This window comes from Hypomesus transpacificus, chromosome 2 (genome assembly GCF_021917145.1).
Source record: "Hypomesus transpacificus isolate Combined female chromosome 2, fHypTra1, whole genome shotgun sequence".
In the NCBI taxonomy this organism is placed as follows: Eukaryota; Metazoa; Chordata; class Actinopteri; order Osmeriformes; family Osmeridae; genus Hypomesus; species Hypomesus transpacificus.
The window spans coordinates 5604906-5621317 of record NC_061061.1 but is presented as its reverse complement, the minus strand read 5'-3'; the positions used below and the strand labels follow the sequence as shown (position 1 = coordinate 5621317).

Genomic DNA, 16412 nt, shown 5'->3' with positions numbered 1-16412 from the left:
TGCGTGTTGTTTTTTCACATAGGGGGTCCCCTCTACCGCCACTGCTGCACCCTGGGGACCGATGAAGATGTCCCTCAGTGTTATTGGCACCGTCCTTGGCTGTTCCTTTAGCCATTTGTCATTCCTCTCACGGTCGACTGTGGGGAAATATTGCAAAGTGCAATGATAGTCCAAGGTTGGGGGATGGGCATACGGTATCAGGGACTCCAGTTCCTGAGTCCAGCCAGATGTCATGGACTCAAGAGTAGTTCTGATGTCCCCCAGCCAAAACACCGTTGCTTCATTGCTTGGTTGTTGCCGCTCCGGTGTCGATCATCATCTCTATAGGTCTTCCCCCAATTAAGACCTGTAAAAGGGGTTCAGCTTCAGTCATTTTTGATGTGACTGGTAGCTGATGTTCCCCCGTTGGATTCTCTAGGTCCCTTCAGTATTGCTTTATCGCCAGTCGGGGGCGCCCGTCGCCCCCTTCTTTCTGCCGGGGATTGGGGCAGTCCATTTTGTAATGTCCTTGTTGGCCACACCCCCAGCACAGTCGTCCTTTCATCCTATCGAATCCCCGCCTCCCATTGGCGCTCGTTCCCCTGTTTGGGGGCTTGGTTCTGGGGAGCTGATTCCAGAGCCAGCAGTTCTGGCTTCTTTCCCCACTGACTGCCTCTATAGTTGCCGCCAGGGGGCGCCATTAGTACTGCTTGCAGGCCACTCTTGAGTTGGAGCTTGTTCAATTTCCTCATATCCTCTCGATCACTCTGCAGTCTTTTTTCGTCGTATTTTCTTTCTCTCTCCACAGCGTGTGTGAGTTGCTCGCAGAACTGGGCAAAGGGCATGGAATAGAGACCCACTACCTCTGCCAACCGCTCCTGAACAGTCTCTGTCAGGCCTCGGACGACCCCTTGTCGAAACATGGCTTGTTGCAGAGTCTCATCTTCTGGGTTTTTTCCTAGTTCCGCTCTCCATTTCCCCAAAGTTTTGTGAATGAATGCCATTGGTGGCTCTGAAGGCCCTATTTTTTCTCCTGTGAGCATCTCCAGTTTCACCCGATCCGGAAAGAGGATTCTCAGGCTCTCCCAGACTTCTGTGCGGATTACATTGAAAAGGTCTCCGTCTCCCGCATGAGTTTCTAGGATGTCGGCCAGATGTTGAGAATGCATGACGTCACTCAAGCCTCCAGCACCGAGGGTGCGCCCCAGGATCATTTTGATGTCTCCGATGGCTATGTTGTGGCCTAGTGTCTCTTGCTCGAACGCCTTAATCCACCTACTCGCTCCCTCATATGGATTGGGGAGCCGAGTAATTAAACCAGTCATGTCCATTGTTGTCCAGGGCACATAATACATCTGAGTTCCCCTCACCAGGATGGGCGCTTGATAGTATAACGGAGGATTTCTACTCCGGACTGGCCTTCCCTGCTTCATTACAGGGTTTGGGATGGGGCCAACCGGTTTTTGGGCCATGATCTCTGCAGTTTCAGCTTGGGGCTGGAGGCTGAGAGAGGCCAAGTCTGGGGTTTGGCAACATGCAGCTTGTTCCTCATTGGCTCGATCCGGGACTGCGACTCCACTGACGACCGCCTCAGACAGAGACCTTGGTCGACCAGCCACGTCCTGTCTTGCTTCTTTCCTGGCCTCAGACACGATTGCTTTAAAAGCCTTCTTTCCGATTAGGTAGAGGTCCGTCTGGTCCTCTCCTATTGGCAGCTGAGTCCGTAGTTCATGAAGGAGTTGTTCAGTGGACTGAGCACAGCTTACTAGGGAGGTTATTGGAATTACCCCCCTCGCGAGTTGCTCTGAAACCAGGGGTTTTGGCTCCCCCTGGCGGTTGTCCATTTCCCTCTCTTTCTGGTGGCTGGAGCAGCCCTTTTTTTCAGATTCTCTCAACAGTTCTTTAATGTGCTGATACGCCCCCGTCAGTTCGATTTCCTCTGAAGCGGCCCCCTCCTTTCCGTCTAGCATCTTTTTAACGTGGCTATACGCCCCCTTGACTGGGACATATTCAGCTCCCATTGCTTTCTCGAGCGGGGCTATGATGGAGGATGAATATCTTGGGTTCTCTGCCTCACCCGTATACACAGTCTTTCTGGGTGGGGCAGAGCCGCTCTTCTCTTTAGCGTATGGGGGAGGGGAAGCCCTCCCCAAAGTTTCATGATCGGTTTTGGCCGCGAGCAAGCAAGCCTTAGCCGTATCACGATAGTTCTGTCCTTGTTCCTCGTACAGCTTCAGAACCTCAGTTTCCTCAGCGCGTTTTTTGAGTTTTTCCCCGACCGACCCAGAATGGCGATGGTTAACGATCAAGACTCTCATGTCGTCGCAGAGGCTTAGGTCAAATGTCCCGTGCTCTGGCCAGATTGTTGTCATCTTGGCCGTGCGCTTGGCCCACTTCCTGTTCATCCCGAGGAGGCGTTCTCGGAGAAGAGGGAATTTGAGGCTGAGCACTTCCTGTGCGGTCACGCGCAGAGGAGCAGCTGGGATGGTCTGGTCAGACGGTAGGATGGCTCCCGCTCCCCCTTCTTTCGGGCTCATTTGGTCTCTCATGATGTTTTTTGGACTGGGACAGGCAGATCTAGACTTAAAGATATGGGTGTTACTGGCCAGTTTTTATACATATGCCATTTGCCTACATTCTTTCTAGTATAGTCATTAACCCTTTACTGCCTAATACAAAATTCCGAACATTCCATATGCTGTTGAAATATGATATGCATATTAATATTCATATTTTATGGATTTTCATATAAAATCATACACCTTAACTGTTTATACCATCTTGAAGAGGAGAACTAGGGGATTTTTATCATGTAAATGAATATATGATTACTTAAGGCAAATCATATTTTATCAAAGTGGTTTCAGGTAGATATTTTTAACAAAAACTTCTCCATCCACCATACCTCATCAGACAACTGAATTTGTCACCACTTTAATTACAAGATAGAGAAAAACTTTGAGTAGGTGGAATATCCACAAGTCTGTGGGCAATGTAGAACAGAAGACAGATTATAAATACCTTATTTTGATTAAAAGTTATGACCATTCTTGTGACTAGTGGAGACATGGGGGAAACCGGAATTATCCTGTCCCAAAAGCAGCTAAAAGCAGCTAGCGCTATGGCTAGATACTCCTCTCGATAAGTAAAAAACGTTCGAGTTTCTTCCACAATCGACCGAATTGGCCAAACAAGGCATGTACATTTAGCTTAGAGTATACATAATCTACCTAGTTAATGTTGTTTTTCGAAGTTTTTTAGAAATCTGCTCAAATCGAAGCTAAACAGTGCTACTACCGTCATTGCTGCCTGTCACAAACGGCCAAGCCGGACACGTCATTCTTTCCTGAAAACACTCGCGTCACTCCCACAAACAAATTCTTCGTAAGTAAAAAGTTGAGACTTTTAATAGACAATATTGACAACACATATTAAGGAACTTGTCTTAACTCATAATATCGTCTCCGATTTCAATTCGAAGCTGTATATCTAACACTGTAGGCAATCTCCCATGGTCTCCGCTCTGGCTCCGCCTCAGAAAACAATGGCTGCCGTTGCAGACGATAGATTTATTTCCCCCTCCCACTAACCCCTTAACCAATGATATGTGCTTTGAGCTTAAGTTGTCATGAGTATCTGGCAGTTTTCAGAAATAAAATCGGTGATTGGATGGCAAAGTTATTAAGGCGGGTTCTATGGGTCTTTTTCGACCCATATTTGAATGGTCCGGCAGGAAAGGGTTTTAAACTATGTAAATGTAGATGTACATGTAAATGTAAATGAGTTGTTTGTTGAACGAGGCAAACATTCAGCCGACAGTAATGGAGACACACTCATTTTTTCTCTTGCTTTTATTTGTCATACATGGCACCAGTTTTTATTTTTTTTCTACTCCTCCCTGAGGAGTTTTTTCATACAACCGGGGTCCAAAATGCCCGGATCAGCGTCTGTAATGTTCAGAGAACAGCATGTAAGACACTTTCACCACATTTGATCTTGCCTGTTGTATTTTTCATTAACTTAATTTTATCGTTCTTTACCATTCCTTGTGCGTGATCAGCCATGTTCTTAGTCTAGGCTTGTCTGTTAATCTTATACCGGTAATTAGGCCGTTTTTTCTTAATCAGACTGAAAATCAGTGAGCCCACATATTCTCAGCCGCACACGCACATTAATAGTCCACAATTCTACCAGGTCCAGTACTTTAGTTATCTCCAAATAACTTAAGTCAGTTTACTGGCTTCCTTACATCATTATTCATCTCAACAGTTCTTATTTCTCCTTCTATTGCTGATTTACGATATTCACACATTGCTCAGGGCAACGCCCTTGTTTTTAACAAACCTGCTCACCCCCTCCCTTACAACTCGCCTTCTTGAAGCGAGTCTGAAACGATTGCGCAACAGCCGTAATCTCTCACTTTTTCAGACTCGTCTCACTGATTTTTGAGGGTTTTACATGTCAATATCAAAAACAGTCAATAGATTTATCACTTCGTTTTTTCCTGACTCCATTTTCCATATGTTTTTTAGCATTTTAACGGAGATTTTAGTCTTTTTTGGTTCCTCTCGCTCCCTCAACAGCCTTATTGACCACAGCTGTTTTGGGAACTTTCAGAACTCCTCAAGACTGCCATCTCACGGAATGTCATAAAAACATACATCTTTTCATACATTATACACATTATCTACGGATATCCGTCTAACCCAAGTTTTTTCAGCACGTCTTAAGATGAATCTTTTTTGACTGGCCTAGTCCTGACTCACTTTCGACTGAAGTAATAGGTGCACCTATACTTTGCTGTCACTTGTTGTTAATAGTGCAACTTTTTAGCCAGAACGGATATTTACAATAATAATTTGTTTGAGGTCTGTTGAAAACGCTAGTCACGCAGATGCCATCCCCGAATTGTTAACACCTTTGGCTAACCTGATCTTTTTCAACAGCCTTGTTTTGAAGCGCAACCATCTTACTATGATTACACACGCTTTAACCATTTGTTGGTTAATTTACGATTTCTCCAGACTTTTTGAATTTTACTGGTGCTTGATTCAAAAAAGCCCTAAAAAAAAAAAAAAGCCCCTTATGTCCTCTTGTTACCCAGATTTTGTTTTAACTGAGGTCCATAGCAAGTTTGTACCTAAACTTAACAGGTTATGAATAGGGGCCGCCGGAGACCCCCTTGCCTGAGCTTAATAGTACGACAGTAGAAAAGCTTTTAGCAAGAAACATTTATACATTCAATCTTTTTCTTACATTCAGGGAGACATACATCCTGGCAATTAAAACATTTGCAACCACTCCCCTTCTCCAAAGCCTTTTCACTTTCTCTTAGTTCAAGATTCGTATCTATGCATTCATTAGGTTCTTTACAAGTTTTTTTCATTGCCTACCTTATCAAATGTAGATGTAGCGAATCACGTTGGGGTCACCAATTGTTGGAGTCTCGAAAGTGGTTCTTAGTGAAGCAAGAATTAACAGGCTTGGAGTCAGGAGATTGATTGCAAAGGCTTCGTCTTTATTTTGCCAGGTAGTTTGGAATCATACGCAGAGCTTCTCTAGCCAGAGAAGTCTGACATGTATTCAATAGACAAGAACTTTTATACAGTCTTACTACGTCACACACATCTGTTGGCAATTAGACACACACACAGTTTGTTCCAGATAAACAGATATCCTCCCTCACTTGGCCTATTCTTACACAACCCATGATTGTTCTTGCCCAACTCGTGGCTGTTATTTGCACAACCCGTGGTTGTTTTCTTACGACCCTACCAGGTCATTCTGATCTGATTTCCTCTCTGGAAAGAACATTCTAAGGGAGGGGGAAAGTGACTCTCCCAGCTCACTCTTTCCCCATTGAGTGTGGGGATAACCAATCTTCCTCTCCTCATCTGCCCTCGTCCTAGCTGACTCCTCTCTTGAGGTCACAAGGTCACAAAACCCCAACAGGAAATCCCCAACAGCAGCTAGCACAGAAGAAAGTTACGTTATGTGAAGAAACTGAATTAAAGTACAAAATACAACACACCAGGGACGCCGACAACCTCAGCAACCCTGCGCCAGGCATCATTTTTTTTGTTTATGTCTCTGTAATCGAACATAGACGTATCATACAATACTGGGTGGGTATGAAGACACACATACGATGAGTTGCTCTTCCATCTTGAAATTGTCAAACCTAGAAATGTTTACCATGAGCAACAGTTGCTACGTTACAAGAAACAAGAAACCAACCCGATTGGCCATCGCTGGCGTTTTCACGCTCGTCATTTACATCAAGTTCAGAAAAATCCAACTTTCGCCGCCCCGCTCACCTTCCCACAATACCCTATGCGAGCGTCGACGCCCCGCTCGCCTTCCCACAATGCCCTACGCGGGCGTCAACGCCTGGTTACATTGAAAATGAATTGGAAGCCGACGCCCCGCTCTGCCCGCCCCGCTGCAGTGTGAACGCACCGTTACGTTAAACATTTGGTGGAAGTGACGGACGCAAATCTGCTCGCGACACCCGCCAAAATGAACGCGCTTCTCCACTCAAGTGGAAAAAGCTGCCGAAAGGGCTCCTTCTTTTCCGCTACGTAGCCAAGATGGCGCCCGTTTAGGGCGAGTAGTGTCCATCGTTGTACACTGTTTTTTTGGACCGTTTCCAGTGCGCCATCCGGGTACTTTCAGTGCACTGAATTCTGCAGGTTTTGTGAGTGAAGCGCCCTAAGCACTGAAAGTCAGTGCTCGAAGTGCTCGAAGTGCACAAGTGCGCGGTAGTAGACACAGCTATAGAGTCTGGCCTCGCTTCATTGACAAACGTTGACTTCCTTGTAGGCGGGTACTCTGTTGAAGTTTAAAACTATTGGATCTGCCTCGAGCCAGTGCTCGAAGTGGGCCGGTACTCACCGGTAGGCAGTTTACTCTTAAGCGTACCGGCACCTTTTCTTGCGTACCGGCACTTTTTATTGCGTGCCGGTGCGCTAGATTCGAAAACGTTATCTAGACAGCATCAACTGATGCCTCAGTAAAACAGATTTTTCACTGCTGCTTTCAAACCTAGGAACTAGACGACTTTCGCTTGTAAGTAATTATGTTAGCCTGGCTTCAGAAAGGCACTTAAAGAACGCATACAGCCAGACACGTCAACAGAGGTCCATGGCCCAACCAGAAACATCGGGTAAGCTACGAATCATGAGCTTCAAACTTGTTAAAAAAAATACATACATTTATGCGGGAACTAGAGGTGCTGAGGGTGCTCAGCACCCCCTGACATCACGAGAATTTAAAATATGACTTTAAATTCCGCCACCGCGGAATAGCCCTGCAGTAGTGGACTGGCCATCGGAAACACCGGGAGAAGAATAACGATGGAAAAAAACGAGGATAAGAAACGTAAGGGTGGGGCTGAAAAATAAAGAGAAAAAAAGACATAACTTTCACTAGACAAGGTTTTACCAGTTAAAAAAAGCCATTTAGATTTTACACAAGGCTCAAAAAACTATTTTGCGCTCAAATAAAGGCCAAAAAAGTTGGCCTTCAAGTATCAAACTCCCGAACTAGCATCACATCAAACACAGACTATGCATGCATTAGCAGGCAGCTGTGGTGGCGTAGCTTTATGGGGGCCGATTCTGGTAGGCTGGTCCCAGTCCGTCTCTGCCACCCCGCAACATTAAGCCTGATAAAATGTTCCAGAGGCTATGCATTTATGTTGTTAATAAATAGGCTAACAATAAATTGCTGTTGTACCAGCAATCCAAGTTTTGTTTTTCAATGTAGAAATGTCATAATGATTTGCCAATGCAAGAGAGTACCGGCACCTTTTTTTCTCCACTTCAAGCACTGCCTAGAGCCACTGTGATCTGCCATAACCAATCGCTAGCATTCGCCTTAGCCAATTCGTTCACCACTACTGTAACAGAGTTAGCTGCCGTAGCTGGAAAATAAAACTGTTCCCGAACCTCGGGGCGGGGGGGGGGGGGGGGGGCGGGGTGCACAACATCATGACCATCAACAAAACTCAGCAAAACTTGTTCTTGCTCAGGCTTTAGCATATGGATATTCCGCAGCGTTGCCGCAACAGACCGAATGTGGCTTCGCTCGCATCTTACTCCACCGCCATTACGGACCTACAACACAAACCAGCGCACCATCAACGTCATCGTCAGCTACTCCGTCTGTTCGCTGATTGGCCGGTTGAAAATCAACCTGAAAAATCGGACTTACGTACCGAATGGCCAGACATAGTACAGAAGCAAAATCAAAATTGAGCGGAAGTACGTAGGAAGACAGAGCCAGGCTAGACAATGATTGCTACCAGTGAACTTTTTTTTGAATGAGCAATTTCCCCCGAAATAAATGTCAAGCTTAATGACGTTTTTGGGGGCATATTTTCAGTTAGCAGATGGTACTGTTGCAATTCCATCTGACATACTGCCGGTGACAATGTTGTTAGAATAACCTTCAAAGGGGTTCTTAATGAATTATGCAATACGAGTAGGCTAAGCTTGAAAATATCACTACAAGGGAAAAACTTAAGGGGACGGACCCACCTGCAACTGACGCAAGCATTCACACCCTACAATTTCCCCAGAAATTGTACCCTCTCTAGTTTTGCTGATTCAATCCTACATTACTCCTTATTACAAACTTTTCCTAGCGTGTCATAGAATGGCTATAATGACTCTCTTACCTTTAACGACACAGGGGAAGTGTCTGATTCAACATTGTGGGAGTCACTTAAGGCAGTATTAAGGGGACGGGACACATTCTCATATGAATACATCTTGAAAAAACAATAGAGAGAATGCCTGCCGGTAGTAATTGAAGCTTGAAGTCTTACTTAACTACAACATTTACACGCAAACGCTGATGTGCTTAAAGATATTACAGTATTAAAACTAGAATATAACTCAATTCTCTCTAACCAAGTTAATAATATACTATTGACAATAAAACAAAAGCAATTTGGGCTAGGGGACAAATCGGACAGACTTCTCGCATGGCAGCTGAAGCATTCAAGTGAATAGAGCTGGCTATTCATTATCCTTAACGACAACATCCCTGAGACAATTAATGTTTCAAGGAATTCTATTAAGTTTTGTCTGAATACAAGACTTCCACTGCTCCTACAGCCCTTTCCCACTTTTTCCAATCACTATATTTCCCCAAATTAGATGATGCAGATTAAGATTCTCTTAACACAGACATTACATTGGTTGAAATACTCGAAGCCATCACATCTTTCCCTAGCGGTAAGGCCCCCGGACCTGGGGGCTTCGGAATAGAATTTTACAATAAATATTCTTGGAAACCTGCTCCCCTGTTGCTGGGATTATTCAACCATTCTATTGGCAACCAAGAATTGCCAAAATCGATGTACTATGACAACTTCTCTTCTTTAAAAAAAGGCTAATGGAAACAGATCCAGCATTGTACCGCCCCATAGCCCTTCTGAACTCAGATCTTAAATTTTGTTAACTTTTTGGGGGGGGTCGAAAAAGTGTTTAACCAAATTGAATGGGATTATATCAGTGCTCCAGGAGTTTGGCATAGGTGAATCCTTATCTCTACGATTTAAAATATGAAAATACGTAATGCTAAACCCAGGTTCTCTGTGCTCACTAGCTTTGACAAATCAGCACAATTTATACTGCATAGATAAACTAGACAAGGGTGTTCACTTTCACCCCTGCTCTTTGCCATCACTATCGAACCCCTCATGGCTGCTATTAGAAATAACCCACTTATTTTATCTCACAAGATAGGCCAATTAGACCCACCGCACATCTCTCTACGCCGACGACATTACTCTCTACCTTGTTGACCTAAAACGGTCCATCCTACCCCTATTAGATTTGCTGGATACTTTTGGGAAGTTCGCTGGTTACGCTGTAACTAACAATTTTGATTCAGGCTTCATACAAAACATACCTTTTAGAAATGCAGCGATAGTTTGAATAGAGTTTATTAAGGTCATAAATACATGTTCTATTAACTCAAGGCTCCAACTAATTCAATATAAGTAGTACATAGACTTCATTACTCCAGGACTAAGCTTAATAAATTCTACCCCTCCTTGCCCAAGACTGGTCATAACGAACATGATGTGTCTTGTTGTTGTGACCTGACAGCCTCACTACCCGTTTCAGTCATCTGCAGAAATCTGTTTACCATGCTGCCATGGTAACACAAGCCAGGTCCTTTTCTGAGCGGTTCATGGACAGAACCTCCACTAACATAGCTGTGGTGTCATCCCAGGCTCTGACTGTCTGTAAACACTTTGATGCATGGGACAGAAGAAGGAGGGAGGATGAAGGGGGGTGGGGGGGCGTTCTGAGAAAGATGTGGTTACTTGAGAGAGGGGGAAAAGGTGAATAGGAAGAGAGAGCAAACAAAAGAGAGAGAGAGACTCACGTGTGAGTATTGCTAAAGAGTGCTCCTATTTATAGGGAAGGAATGTACACAGAGGCCTCTTGGAAAGAGACCATAACAACAACACCCTGTAACATGTCTACAAACACACAGTCCTAAATTCATCGACATAAAGTACCGATACCAAAGAGTGAAGGGTGAAGTAAAATTTAAAAAGATTATTGTTGAATTATGCTGATTGCTGTGCCAAGAGACACTTTTGAAGCCATTGATAGCAGAAAGAAAAGGTAAGGAATACCATGCACTTCTGTATATACATACAGTATTTCTAATGATTTCTTTGGTCTAATTGTTTCTTTCAAAAGCAAAATACAATGTACATAATGTTCCTGAAGACGAAGCTAGAAATGATCAATATTTGAAGCAGAGACAACTTTTGATCTCATGAGTTAAAGAGACAACTGATGTTTTTTCGCTGTCATTGATGAAAAAGAAGACTCCTACATTCATCCAAACAAATTGGCACACACAGACACACATGCAGGGAGTGGCAACATGGAGCTGTACCTAATTCAGTTATTGTTACCACAATATCCTACTGTGTGACTTTTTAAAATTAAATTTTGTTAATGTAGCAGATGCTTTTATCCAGAGTGATGTACAAACAGTCAGTTATCTCAGACATGAACACTATTATTGGTTTGCCAACCAATCCATCTGACAACCATGATTTGATGTGTGCATCATACCAGTGCATTGTCCAGTATGTGCTTTGTAAAATAAAGTCGTTTTATATTGTCTGTCACTTGAAGCAGGCTGCATTGGTTCCACTGGGTGTTGAACACTAGGCTATACCCTACTAGCTTAGTTTATGCTTCTGCGGGTCTGCATTCTTAATGTCATGTGCGGAGCTCAGCATTTTTGAAACTTGAAACTTGGCACTTTGTAGTTGTGCACCCTTGTTGTGTAGATAGCCGGAATATGTTTTGCACTAGGTGGTACTGTTGAGCAAAATGGTGGTTTGCTTTGCCCAATTATTTTTGTTTTGCCAGAAATCTCTACTCTATGTAACCCCTCCCTCCGCCATCCAACCAATCATTGTCTGTGCGGCTCTGCGGTTGACATACGTGTACCTACGTGCCTTTAGATTTTTTGCTGGTGCACGTAGCCTATCCTGTATGGCTACCTGCAGTGACGCGTTTGACATTGTAGTATAAATTAATCTTAGGAAGTACGTAATGTGATGGTACATGAATAGCAGGTCACGTGTGCCTACTCAGTAATGATCCATTAAATATGCAGTTGTCTCCACGGTGACTGTATGATTATACAGACAAAAGCCGGGGTTGATAGTAACACAGTTGGATGGTGGCGTGAAACATCTGCTACTGTCAAGGTGGAAATTACTATCCCTGCGCTTAACTGAAACTGGACAGGGATGTGTCCATTCAGATAAGCTACAATATACAGCTTCATCAGGAACACCACCGAAAATACGTTTGATACATCTTATAATGTGTTCTTCTGTTTATAGAATCATGGAGTGCCCAGTTCAGGAGGTCTTCCATTATAAGGACCAGGACCATTTCCCTCAGCTGCTCCTGCAGCTCAACAGTTTGAGACAGGAGAGGGTCTTCATTGACTTGCTCCTTTGTTCTGACAACCAGGAGATCCCCTGCCACCGCAACATACTAGTCTCAAGCAGTCCCTACTTCAAGGCCATGTTCTGCAACAACTTCAGAGAGACCCAACAGAATAAAATCAACTTGAAGGGGGTCTCTGCCAACATCCTAAGCTCCATGGTGGACTATGTCTACACGGGCCAAATCACTATCACCATGGAGAACGTGCTGCCGTTGATGCAGTCAGCATCCATGCTGCAGTACGGCCACCTGTTTGAGGCCTGCTCCGTGTTCCTCCAGGGCCAGCTGAGCCCAGACAATTGCCTGAGCATGGTGTGTCTGTCTAAGATCCTCGATTGCACCAGCCTGAGGGAGAAGGCCAGGGAGATGGCCATGAGGAGCTTCTCTGATGTGGTGGAGTCGGAGGACCTGCGCGAGCTCTCGCTACCGGAGCTGATGGGCTACCTGGAGGACGACCGCCTCTGTGCCGAGGAGGAGCAGGTGTTCGAGACGCTCCTGGCTTGGATCCACCACGACCCCTTCTCACGGCACGGAGCCATACATGACCTCTTCAAGAAGGTGATGTATTGTTTCTCATGTGTGTTGCAACCAGTACCCGCAAATTGTTTGACAACTGAGGCGTTGTTAATTACCAACACGACTGATCTGATCATGATATACAGGTTCGTCTTCGCTACATCCACCCCACTTACCTGTTCCAGTTCATCGCCAGTGACCCTCTCATTCAGTCCTCCAGCTTATGCACTGAGGTCATCGAGTCCGTCCGCCGCCTTCTGTTCTCCGTCAGCTCCCTGGTTGCTGGCGACCTTAATGCCCTGTGGGGAGCTCCACGTCGTTACGCCTGCCGTGAGACGCTGGTCCTGGTGGGAGGAAGGAAGAACAACGAGCAGACCTCCAGGGAAGCCATCCTCTATGATGAGCATACTCAGCGATGGCAGTGGCTGGCTAAGCTGCCTGTCCGCCTCTACAAGGCCTCCTATGTCAGCATCCATAGCATTTTATATGTGCTGGGAGGCCTGCCCATAAACACGCAACCCAGCCAGGTCTGCACAACCGTATACACGCTCTCTCTTAAGACCAACCACTGGAGAGAGGCTGAGCCCTTGCTGGAGCCACGTTTCGCCCATCAGAGTGTTTCCTACCTACACTTCATCTTCGTTCTGGGGGGCATCGGTCCAGACAGGAGGGTGTGTGACTCAGTGCAGAGGTACAACAGCATGTTTAACCAATGGGAGGCCGTGGCGCCCATGCCTGAGGCTGTGCTCAACCCGGCTGTGGCTGCCCACAATCAGAGGATCTACATGTTTGGAGGAGAAGATGCCATGCAAAACCCTGTCAGGATGATACAGGTACTTCTAAGAATACTTGTAATGTTTTACAAAACTCTCGCCTGATATGGTCGATTTACTCTAGAATCTACTCCATAAACGATAATTAATCAGTGAGTCAACCAATCGAGGCAGGGAAATTGCAGAGCAAATACAGTTTTTAATTTAAAATGCAATTAATGACGTGCCATGTAAAACGTGTTTTTGTTTTCTCCAGGTGTACCATATTGCCAGAAATCTATGGTCTAATATCGAAACCAGAACAGTGAAGAATGTTTGTGCCCCTGCCACTGTTCTAAATGACAAAATCTACATTATTGGAGGTAGGTGGGATTAGGTGTACATTAGATTACATGTTTTTGAATGTATGTGTTGGTGGTAAATGAGATTCTACTGAGCCAAAGAATGACAACAAGGCATTGATCCTTAGACTGTGGCTCCACTACTAAACCAAATAAACTTAACAAGACAATAAATCTTTCCTCATAACGTTGTCCTGTTGCAGGTTACACCAGGAGAATGATGGCCTATGACACCAAAGCCAACCGGTTCATCAAGTGTGCCAACCTGAAGGAGCGAAGGATGCACCACTCTGCCGCTGCCCTCAACAACAAGCTCTACGTGACAGGGGGACGCTACATTAACGGACAGGATGTTATCGAGGACTCTGACAGTTTCGAGAGCTATGACCCAAAGACAGACACATGGACCTCAAAAGGGACACTCCCCTACAAACTATTTGACCATGGCTCCCTGTCCATGATATCTATCTCTGACAAATCAAACCCTTCTTGAAAGCTTCCTGTGTACTATACGTCACAATCCTGCTCCCATACATTCAACAGCCATATAGAAGTATTTGCATAGTATTGTGTATTTTCAGTATTTGCATAGTATTGTGTCTGGTGCAATGTGATTCAAGGCAATGTATAATGTCCAGCTGTTAAGCAACAAGCCTGAACAAGCCTGAGATCAATGCTAGTCTGAACATGTGAAAGAGCTAGATCTATCTTTAGAGCATGTGGCATAAATCATTGCCTGTTATTTGAGAATGCCCGTTATTATTTAAACATTCCTTATGTTGATGACATTGCTGATCTTACAGTTAGCATTTATAGCTTACTTGATCATTAATTTAAAAATGAAATCCACAAAACGGAAATAGCACAGGGATAGCATGAGCAGAAAATTTAATTGGTTATTACTGCATTGTTTGCTACCTTAGCAAACCTCTTTGTGTTGCCTCATAGATTTGGGGTGTTGTATTGATTCATTTATGTGATTTCGTATTTTTGTATGTATTTTCTTATTAATAAAAGCTAGTTTCACCCCTAAGACTGTGATGGTAAGATACTGTAAGCCTTTCAACTCTAGCTCTCACTGTGTTTTCTGACAGGCTCTTTGCAGTCAAGTGACACCAGAGGAAACTTGAGAGGCACATAGATCTCACATGTGAAGGCGAACCACTTGTGCTATTCATGCCCAGATGGGTTTAAGTGATATTGCAAAAAATCGAAATATCTATACTCAATAAGTATATGTGGAAAATGTAATACTATAACAAGTAGCAGATTATGTATTCATACAATAAACATGATACATGAATGGTCCAGCCCTTTTTATGATCAGGGACCAAGGATTTACAAGATACTCCCAATACTATTATGAATGTATACTTTACTTTTTTCAATACTTTATACAGTTTTAATTATTTTGCTGATTACTTTAGCTTAACTGAATTGAGTAGCTCCATGTTGACCAGATAACATTACACAACCCTGTAAACATGGCTTTCATATCAAATGGAATTTGTCTAAGGGAAATGACAATGTGTCAGATCACTAGTTATAAGTGAGAAGAGTTGACTTCTAGTTCTTTGGAACACAGAACATACTCTACCAAAGTTTGCCCTTCTGAAATACTGTAGAAGGCGAGTGACGATGTTGTGTGTGTATTAGGGGGTCACTGGAAACTATAGGTGATCCAATGTTATTTTGGGAAACAAACAAGGTATGAACATAACACCACATGAATCAAGTGTCCCCACCAGTTGCTGCGCTGGCTGTCAGATGCACGAAGCGGTGAGCCCCATAACCTGAGCCTTGTTTCACAAGACAACCTGTGATAATTATGAAATTGGCCTAGGGACTGACAGCAACAGGTGTGTGTGTGTAAGTGGCTGTGCTATATGTGTGTGTGTGTTTCTGTGTGTTTGTGTGTGTGTGTCTGTGTGTATGTGCACGCACATGAGTGGGGACTACAGCTGCCTTATGACAATCATAACAAAAACTCTAATATTATGACATCTGACCATTATGCTTCAGTTTGAAACTGAAATCTTTCCCACATTGTTACTGATTGCTTGTTGGGACTTTCCTAAAAGTACCTCCTGGAAATAATTTAAAATAGGCCCTAGGAGGTGCTGGACAAAGTACTCTCACATAACTCTCTTGCTATTTCACAGTATTGGTGCTCTAGTCCAATCTCATATGTGTTTACGTTTATCTTGACTGTGTAAGGCTGAATCCCAATACTCCCCCTTACCCCTTCCCCTTACCCCTTCCCCTTAACTTACCCCTACCCCTTGGCCCTCGAAAGTAAGGGGTAAGGGCTACATAGCCCTAGGAAATGGGACGCCACTTGGTTACGGGTACATCATCTAGCACGTATCGATATCTCCAAAGCAAGTAGCGTTATGCACTGATATTAAACGAAATTCGCTGCTAATGGAGTTTACTGTAGACATGCTAGTCAAAGAAATGCGGGACTGTTGTGCAATTCAGAACTGTAACATTAACGTACCAAACTAGCGATTTTTAGAAACGTTTCAATTAGGAAAATGGTTGCAAATATATATGTTCATGACTGTATATAACACAAAACAAGACTGTCATAATTTTTTTAGCAATTAATTAAGCCGATAATATTACATTTATCGGACTCTCTGGATGATTTGGTCGCCATTGTTGCCGGTCGCGCAGTTTTCACATAGCCCTAGGTTTCAAGTAAGCTCCCGATCTTACTTGGTTTTAAGGGGTGTATACCCCTTAGTCTTAGCCCTTTCCCTAGCTCCAAAAGAGTATTGGAACACCACTAGCTC

The 16412-nt window shown here is 44.1% G+C and overlaps 2 protein-coding genes across 5 annotated transcripts; one reads left to right on the top strand and one right to left on the bottom strand.

Annotated features, from left to right (window-relative positions):
* Nucleotides 1–542: 542 nt before the first annotated feature.
* LOC124478831 lies at nt 543–5937 on the bottom strand. 3 transcript variants are annotated; one of them, XM_047037308.1, is made up of 2 exons: nt 5373–5937; nt 543–2556 (listed from the first exon to the last, which is right to left on the bottom strand). In XM_047037308.1, exon 2 carries the CDS (start codon nt 2526–2528, stop codon nt 546–548), a length of 1983 nt encoding a protein of 660 aa, XP_046893264.1. In that variant the 5' UTR covers nt 2529–2556; nt 5373–5937; the 3' UTR covers nt 543–545. The 3 variants fall into 3 exon arrangements, with proteins under 3 accessions (XP_046893264.1, XP_046893271.1, XP_046893256.1); XM_047037315.1 differs by lacking the exon at nt 5373–5937 and adding an exon at nt 3001–3031; XM_047037300.1 differs by lacking the exon at nt 5373–5937 and adding an exon at nt 3001–3029 and having other exon boundaries at nt 543–2561.
* Nucleotides 2409–14639, top strand: klhl38b (kelch-like family member 38b). 2 transcript variants are annotated; one of them, XM_047037328.1, is made up of 5 exons: nt 2409–2479; nt 11876–12542; nt 12647–13333; nt 13530–13635; nt 13818–14639. In XM_047037328.1, the coding sequence occupies exons 2-5, from the start codon at nt 11880–11882 to the stop codon at nt 14105–14107; spliced, it is 1746 nt and encodes a 581-aa protein (XP_046893284.1). In that variant the 5' UTR covers nt 2409–2479; nt 11876–11879; the 3' UTR covers nt 14108–14639. The 2 variants fall into 2 exon arrangements, with proteins under 2 accessions (XP_046893284.1, XP_046893279.1); XM_047037323.1 differs by lacking the exon at nt 2409–2479 and adding an exon at nt 10328–10628.
* The last annotated feature ends 1773 nt before the right edge of the window (nt 14640–16412 follow it).

Bases quoted from the DNA above. Each gene is read 5' to 3' on its own strand.
- klhl38b (XM_047037323.1), top strand. From the start codon at position 10,573: ATGCTGATTGCTGTGCCAAGAGACACTTTTGAAGCCATTGATAGCAGA. The intron at 12,543-12,646 runs GTGATGTATTGT...CATGATATACAG, and splicing joins TACATGACCTCTTCAAGAAG to GTTCGTCTTCGCTACATCCA. The intron at 13,636-13,817 runs GTAGGTGGGATT...GTCCTGTTGCAG, and splicing joins CAAAATCTACATTATTGGAG to GTTACACCAGGAGAATGATG.
- LOC124478831 (XM_047037300.1), bottom strand. From the start codon at position 3,027: ATGGTCATAACTTTTAATCAAAATAAG. The intron at 2,562-3,000 runs GTATTTATAATC...CATATCTTTAAG, and splicing joins TAACTTTTAATCAAAATAAG to TCTAGATCTGCCTGTCCCAG.